We start from the raw sequence: 8,760 nt of genomic DNA, 5'->3' as shown, positions 1-8,760 counted from the left end.
GAACAGTTCCTGTAGAACAGCTCCAGTAGAACAGTTCCAGTAGAACAGTTCCAGTAGAACAGTTCCAGTAGAACAGCTCCAGTAGAACAGCTCCAGTAGAACAGCTCCAGTAGAACAGTTCCAGTAGAACAGCTCCAGTAGAACAGTAGAACAGCTCCAGTAGAACAGCTCCAGTAGAACAGCTCCAGTAGAACAGTTCCTGTAGAACAGCTCCAGTAGAACAGTTCCAGTAGAACAGCTCCAGTAGAACAGTTCCAGTAGAACAGCTCCAGTAGAACAGCTCCAGTAGAACAGTAGAACAGCTCCAGTAGAACAGTTCCTGTAGAACAGCTCCAGTAGAACAGTTCCAGTAGAACAGTTCCAGTAGAACAGCTCCAGTAGAACAGCTCCAGTAGAACAGTAGAACAGCTCCAGTAGAACAGCTCCAGTAGAACAGTAGAACAGCTCCAGTAGAACAGTAGAACAGCTCCAGTAGAACAGTTCCAGTAGAACAGCTCCAGTAGAACAGTTCCAGTAGAACAGCTCCAGTAGAACAGCTCCAGTAGAACAGTAGAACAGCTCCAGTAGAACAGCTCCAGTAGAACAGTAGAACAGCTCCAGTAGAACAGTTCCTGTAGAACAGTTCCAGTAGAACAGTTCCTGTAGAACAGCTCCAGTAGAACAGCTCCAGTAGAACAGTTCCTGTAGAACAGCTCCAGTAGAACAGTTCCAGTAGAACAGTTCCAGTAGAACAGCTCCAGTAGAACAGTAGAACAGCTCCAGTAGAACAGTTCCAGTAGAACAGTTCCAGTAGAACAGCTCCAGTAGAACAGTAGAACAGCTCCAGTAGAACAGTTCCTGTAGAACAGTTCCAGTAGAACAGTCCCTGTAGAACAGCTCCAGTAGAACAGCTCCAGTAGAACAGTTCCTGTAGAACAGCTCCAGTAGAACAGTTCCAGTAGAACAGTTCCAGTAGAACAGCTCCAGTAGAACAGTAGAACAGCTCCAGTAGAACAGCTCCAGTAGAACAGCTCCAGTAGAACAGCTCCAGTAGAACAGTAGAACAGCTCCAGTAGAACAGCTCCAGTAGAACAGTTCCTGTAGAACAGCTCCAGTAGAACAGTTCCAGTAGAACAGCTCCATTGTGTGTGTGTCAGTCAGAGACCATGTCAGACACGGAGGAAGATTTTGATGGAGCATCCTGCCTTTCTCATCAGAGTCCATGTCCTACATCACCCACCAGGTGGCAGAGCAAAGAGACTACCATCACAGTGAGTACCACTACTATTTTCCCCAGACCCTAACCCAGACCTTAACCCAGACCCAGACCCTAACCCAGACCCAGACCCTAACCCAGACCCAGACCCTAACCCAGACCCAGACCCTAACCCAGACCCAGACCCTAACCCAGACCCAGACACTAACCCAGACCCAGACCCTAATCCAAACACAGACCCTAACACAGACCCTAACCCAAACACAGACCCAAACACAGACCCTAACCCAGACCCTAACACAGACCCTAACCCAAACACAGACCCTAACCCAAACCCAAACCCAAACACAGACCCTAACCCAGACCCTAACCCAAACACAGACCCTAACCCAGACCCTAACCCAAACACAGACCCTAACCCAATCACAGACCCTAACCCTAACCCAAACACAGACCCTAACCCAGACCCTAACCCAAACACAGACCCTAACCCAAACACAGACCCTAACCCAGACCCTAACCCAAACACAGACCCTAACCCAATCACAGACCCTAACCCAGACCCTAACCCAAACACAGACCCTAACCCAGACCCTAACCCAAACACAGACCCTAACCCAATCACAGACCCTAACCCTAACCCAAACACAGACCCTAACCCCAACATGCATGGACAATAAAAATTTGCAAAGTCCAATCTGTGATGATTACATGATTTAGAGACTGGAATTGCTTTGATAATAAACATTGAGTTTATTCTAAATGTGTGATGTCAGCGCTGAACAGAATTGAATGTTGACAAATAGAATATGTAACAAATAGCTAGAGTTCTGAAGTTGCAGAAATTCATTATTTCTGTCAGAAAGTGTTTCAATCCACACACAACCTGGGCAGAGGTGATAGAGTGCACATGGGGTGCAGGGGAACATTTTTTTTTGGGGGGGGGGTAAAGTCGACTGGTCCAGTCCTTAGTTAACCCTCAGCTAATTACCAATGTCAGGGGTTAAGGGGGGTCATTGGTGGAGGCCAGCTAAGGTCACTTAAAGGCTCATTAGAAAGTGATGGAAGCCAGATGTTTGTCTTTAATCTGGAGGCAGGAAGAGTGGAAAGGGGATTGCCATCTTTATCTTCATTATCATACCCTTTCCACTTGCAATTTAACAGCAGTAAACTGCCCTGTGAGGAGGTGGGCTCAGCAGTAGGTCCACCCCCCTCGGACAGAATTGTTTTGCTGCTGGAGGTAATGAGAATGAATTCGGGAAATAATAACAGTCCTATTGTCAGCATTTCTCAGCCTGGCCTGGGTGCTAACAGTTACAACTGACAGCCACACAGTGAGGGAGAGGAGAGAGAGATACCCAACCCTCAAGGCCCTGTGCAGCAGATAGAGAATAGATAGAGATGGGCCCGAGCAGGGAGATAGAGAATAGATAGAGATGGGCGGAGCAGGGAGATAGAGAATAGATAGAGATGGGCGGAGCAGGGAGATAGAGAATAGATAGAGATGGGCGGAGCAGGGAGATAGAGAATAGATAGAGATGGGCCGAGCAGGGAAATAGAGAATAGATAGAGATGGGCCCGGGCAGGGAGATAGAGAATAGATAGAGATGGGCGGAGCAGGGAGATAGAGAATAGATAGAGATGGGCGGAGCAGGGAGATAGAGATGGGCCCGAGCAGGGAGATAGAGAATAGATAGAGATGGGCCCGAGCAGGGAGATAGAGAATAGATAGAGATGGCCCGAGCAGGGAGATAGAGAATAGATAGAGATGGCCCGAGCAGGGAGGTAGAGAATAGATAGAGATGGGCCGAGCAGGGAGATAGAGAATAGATAGAGATGGGCCCGAGCAGGGAGATAGAGAATAGATAGAGATGGGCGGAGCAGGGAGATAGAGAATAGATAGAGATGGGCCGAGCAGGGAGATAGAGAATAGATAGAGATGGGCCGAGCAGGGAGATAGAGAATAGATGGAGATGGGCCGAGCGGGGAGATAGTCGCTCAGCCAACATATTGAACATCTACTGGAGAGAGAGAATTACAACAGACAGTCAGGACTGATGAAGGATAAATGCTTGGGGTTTGACAGTTGTTGTTAACTGTGTTTTGAGTGGCATTAATCATAAAGTCTGGAAATAGAAAGGAGTTGACAGATTCAAGGAGCGATGTGTTCTCAGGATGTTACAGTCTTTTATTCTTGGAACTGAAGAGAAGAAGTGTTGCCAGAGCAACAGTGGCAGAGCACCTTGAATAGTTCAGTAGAGGTGGACAGTCAAGGTGTGTGTGTGTGTGTGTGTGTGTGTGTGTGTGTGTGTGTGTGTGTGTGTGTGTGTGTGTGTGTGTGTGTGTGTGTGTGTGTGTGTGTGTGTGTGTGTGTGTGTGTGTGTGTGTGTGTGTGTGTGTGTGTGTGGCTCCAGATCTTGCACTTTGTATTGCTAATCTCAATGTGGCCCTTCATGACTTAAACTCCGCCGCTCTGATATCCAATAATTCTTGCTGGCTGTATGTAATAAAGCCAAAACATTTCTGGGCTAATAATGTAAGAAATAATACATTAAAAAATGTTTTTAAATACTGCAAAGTTTCCTAAGAGCTAGAAGCACGGCAGCCCTCTCTGTCTGCGACATTTTGTTACACTGACATGTTATTATGCTATGTTCATGTATTGCTTTGTTAAATCTTATAAATCACTCACACACACACACACACACACACACACACACACACACACACACACACACACACACACACACACACACACACACACACACACACACACACACACACACACACACACACACACACACACACACACCGGCAAGCACACACACGTGTCCACCCACACCCATCTGTTTCATACGTGTACATTTTATCTCCTGGTATGGCCTATACATATTTAATATAACGTCCGTTTTTTTTCAGGATGTACAGGATGTACAGTATCTCAAATATTAATTTGGTTTCTTATTCTATGATTTATCATTTCCATACTAAAGATTTAATTAATTATTTCTTTCCAATTGCTTATCTGTGGTGCCAGCTGTATAAGCCAGTTTCTAGTTATTTGTTTAATGGCTGTTCTCAGAATTCAGATTGGAGGACCAATGCGTGGCGGGAGGTTCTCCCTAGGAGTATGTGTTCTGGATTTAGAGAGAGTGAGCATTCAAGCATTTCATCCAATACTTTGTATACTTCAGTCCGTAAATGATTTAGGACTGGGCAGGACTATAGTATGTGGGTGTGGTTAGCCCCGCTCTCCCCACTGTTACCCAGCAACTTGGTGTGATGTCACCACTCTACTTTGGTTGTATTACAGGAGTTATGAACAATGGTGACTGAATTTACTTAAAGTATCTCTCCAGAGTAGAGAGTTGTCTTGGACGTGTTTCTATATGTATCCTCCCAGTCCTCTTGGGTTATTGCTCTGTGCAGCTTGTCTTCCCAGTTAGTTACCGCTATAATATTCTCAGATTTTGTTTCTTCTTGAATAATTCTGGGTCCGCAGCACATTCTTGGCATTTACCTTGTTAGTATTCAGACCCCTTGACTTTTTGCACATTTTGTTATGTTACAGCCTTATTCACAATTGATTAAATTGTTTTTTTCCCCCTTCGTCAATCTAAACACAATACCCCATAAAAGCAAAAACAGGTTTTTAGAATAATAAGATATTACATTTACATAAGTATTCAGACCTCAGTACTTTGTTGAAGCACCTGTGGCAGCGATTATAGCCTCGAGTCTTCTTGGGTATGAGGCTACAAGCTTGGCACACCTGTATTTGGGGAGTTTCTCCCATTCTTCTCTGCAGATCCTCTCAAGCTCTGTCAGGTTGGATGGGGAGCTTCGCTGCACAGCTATTTTCAGGTCTCTCCAGCGATGTTTGATCGGGTTCAAGTCTGGGCTCTGGCTGGGCCACTCAAGGACATTCAGAGACTTGTCCCGAAGCCACTCCTGCGTTGTCTTGGCTGTGTGCTTAGAGTCGTTGTCCTGTTGCAAGTTGAACCTTTGCCCCAGTCTGAGGTCCTGAGCGCTCTGGAGCAGGTTTTCATCAAGGATCTCTCTGTTCATCCTTCCCTCAATCCTGACTTGTCTACCAGTTCTTGCACCTGAAAAACATCCCCACAGCATAATGCTGCCACCACCATGCTTCACCATAGGGATGGTGTCAGGTTTCCTCCAAACTTGACACTTGGCATTCAGGCCAAAGTTCAATATTGGTTTCATTAGACCAGAGGATCTTGTTTTTCATGGTCTGAGAGTACTTTAGGTGCCTTTTGGCAAACGCCAAGCAGACTGTCATGTGCCTTTTACTGAGGAGTGGCTTCCGTCTGGCCACTCTACCATAAAGGCCTGATTGGTGGAGTCCTGCAGAGATGGTTGTCCTTCTACATTTACATTACATTTAAGTCATTTAGCAGACGCTCTTATCCAGAGCGACTTACAAGTTGGTGCATTCACCTTATGATATCCAGTGGAACAACCACTTTACAATAGTGCATCTAACTCTTTTAAGGGGGGGGGGGGGGGTTAGAAGGATTACTTTATCCTATCCTAGGTATTCCTTAGGATATAACCTTCTGGAAGGTTATACCATCTCCACATAAGAACGCTATAGAAATGATAAAGATGGAGGTGTCCATGTGTTGGAATGAGTCTGAGGAGGTGGAAGTATGGAAGGAAAGTGTGTGTGAATGTGTCTGTGAGAACATGCCATAGAGAGAGAGTCTCTCTTTCGCAGAGATGGAAATGTATTTGTACAAAACTAAAGCGTTGAAACATTGAAAATATCACTTTGCCCTATCATGATGGAAGAGTGCCTAACCCTACCCACCCTAGACAGTCACCTGAGTGCCCCCGACATTAAAGATACACCCTCACTCGTTTGATGCTGAGAAATAGGCGTTCAAGATAAACGCGTTCAGAGACCAGCTAAAGCGTCACTGCACCCTCACGAATCTGTGCCTGCCTGGCAGGGCTGGTGCGTGGGTCTGCCTTAATCGACATTCACATCATCGGCGCACGGGGAACAGTGGGTTAACTGCCTTGCTCATGGGCAGAATGACAGATGTTTACCTTGTGTGGGTGGTGCGCACGGATTATCTGCAGTTGAACTCGTTGTAGTACGAGTTTATCCGCAAACAGTTCTTCCACAAATTTGCCCATGTCGTTTTTTTCCGCACCCCTTCTTTCACTTTGTGTATTGAAGTGTTATTTTGTCTTGATTTATTTTCCAGATAGTCAGTTTTGATGGACATACCTTTCAATTTTCTTCCCAGTTGTTTAACTGTCTCATACAGTGGGATCTCTCTCCTCGCACCGGGCCAATCTTTCCTCTGCCTCATTCACTCCCTGGTGGCATTTAGGTCTCACTTTACCCATTTTTCTGATCCTATATTTAAGTTGAATAAACCGAGGTGTTGGGAAGATCAAACTTTCACTGCCATCACCTACGTGCCTCTGGCAGAATTCGAACCATTGAAAAGTGTATCCTAATCTCTCTCTCTCTCTCTCTCTCTCTCTCTCTCTCTCTCTCTCTCTCTCTCTCTCTCTCTCTCTCTCTCTCTCTCTCTCTCTCTCTCTCTCTCTCTCTCTCTCTCTCTCTCTCTCTCTCTCTCTCTCTCTCTCTCTCTCTCTCTCTCTCTCTCTCTCTCTCTCTCTCTCTCTCAGATTAACTGTGTAACGTTCCCCCTTCCTATGAGTACACCTGAACAGCAGCTGTTGAAGCCAGATGAGTGGAGCTACTGTGATTACTTCTGGGTAAGATATGAAGACTGGTCACACCACAGAGTCATATTACACTACACTCTACACTACTTTACACTACTCTACACTACTCTACTTTACACTACTCTACTCTACACTACACTATTCTACTCTACACTACACTACACTACTCTACACTACACTAAACCACACCAAATCAAAAATCAAATGAAATTAATTTATAAAGCCCTTCTTACATCAGCTGATGTCTCAAAGTGCTGTACAGAAACCTAGCCTAAAACCCCAAACAGCAAGCAATGCAGGTATAGAAGCACGGTGGCTAGGAAAAACTCCCTAGAAAGGCCGGAACCTAGGAAGAAACCTAGAGAGGAACCAGGCTATGAGGGGTGGCCAGTCCTCTTCTGGCTGTGCCGGGTGGAGATTATAACAGAACATGGCCAAGATGTTCAAATGTTCATGGATGACCAGCAGGGTCAAATAATAATAATCACAGCAGTTGTCGAGGGTGCAGCAAGTCAGCACCTCAGGAGTAAATGTCAGTTGGCTTTTCATAGCCGATCATTCAGAGTATCTCTACCGCTCCTGCGGTCTCTAGAGAGTTGAAAACAGCAGGTCTGGGACAGGTAGCACGTCTGGTGAACAGGTCAGGGTTCCATAGCTGCAGACAGAACAGTTGAAACTGGAGCAGCAGCACGGCCAGGTGGACTGGGGACAGCAAGGAGTCATCAGGCCAGGTAGTCCTGAGGCATGGTCCTAGGGCTCAGGTCCTGAGAGAGAGAGACAAAGAAAGAAAGAAAGAAAGAAAGAAAGAAAGAAAGAAAGAAAGAAAGAAAGAAAGAAAGAAAGAAAGAAAGAAAGAAAGAAAGAGAGAAAGAAAGAGAGAATTAGAGAGAGCATACTTAAATTCACACAGGACACCGGATAAGACAGGAGAAATACTCCAGATATAACAGACTGACCCTAGCCCCCCGACACAAACTACTGCAGCATAAATAATGGAGGCTGAGACAGGAGGGGTCAGGAGACACTGTGGCCCTGTCCGATGATACCTCTGGACAGGGCCAAACAGGCAGGATATAACCCCACCCACTTTGCCAAAGCACAGCCCCCACACAACTAGAGGGATATCTTCAACCACCAACTTGCCATCCTGAGGCAAGGCCGAGTATAGCCCACAAAGATCTCTGCCACGGCACAACCCAAGGGGGAGCGCCAACCCAGACAGGAAGATCACATCAGTGACTCAACCCACTCAAGTGACGCACCCCGCCTAGGGACTGCATGGGAAAGCACCAGTAAGCCAGTGACTCAACCCCTGTAATAGGGTTAGACGCAGAGAATCCCAGTGGAGAGGGGAACGTGCCAGGCAGAGACAGCAAGGGCAGTTCGTTGCTCCAGTGCCTTTCCGTTCACCTGCTTTATCCGGGTAGCCGGAAAGTAGAGCATTGCAGTAGTCTAACCTAGAAGTGACAAAAGCATGGATACATTTTTCTGCATAATTTTTGGACAGAAAGTTTCAGATTTTTGCAATGTTACGTAAATGGAAAAAAGCTGTCCTTGAAACAGTCTTGATATGTTCGTCAAAAGAGAGATCAGGGTCCAGGGTAACGCCGAGGTCCTTCACAGTTTTTTTTGAGACGACTGTACAACCATCAAGATTAATTGTCAGATTTAACAGAAGACCTCTGTTGAACACCACCCTACCCTACAGTACCCTACACTACTCTCCACTACCATATTCAACACTACACTACACTTCTCTACACTTCTCTACTCTACACTACTCTACTCTACACTACACTTCTCTACACTTCTCTACTCTACACTACTCTACACTACTC

The 8,760-nt window shown here is 45.9% G+C and overlaps 1 protein-coding gene across 1 annotated transcript in view; it reads left to right on the top strand.

The window, feature by feature from the left end:
- LOC139569991 (growth arrest-specific protein 7-like) overlaps nucleotides 1-8,760 on the top strand; it is a 121,648-nt gene that overhangs the window by 67,907 nt on the left and 44,981 nt on the right. Inside the window, exons 5-6 of the mRNA XM_071391407.1 lie at nucleotides 1,197-1,250; nucleotides 6,863-6,952. Coding sequence (XP_071247508.1) covers nucleotides 1,197-1,250; nucleotides 6,863-6,952 — 144 coding nt within the window. The remainder of the gene's footprint in view (nucleotides 1-1,196; nucleotides 1,251-6,862; nucleotides 6,953-8,760) is intronic.

This window comes from Salvelinus alpinus, chromosome 3 (assembly GCF_045679555.1).
Source record: "Salvelinus alpinus chromosome 3, SLU_Salpinus.1, whole genome shotgun sequence".
Classification (NCBI taxonomy): domain Eukaryota; kingdom Metazoa; phylum Chordata; class Actinopteri; order Salmoniformes; family Salmonidae; genus Salvelinus; species Salvelinus alpinus.
Note: the sequence above shows the minus strand (reverse complement) of the source record. Positions and strands in the feature narration are given on the sequence as shown.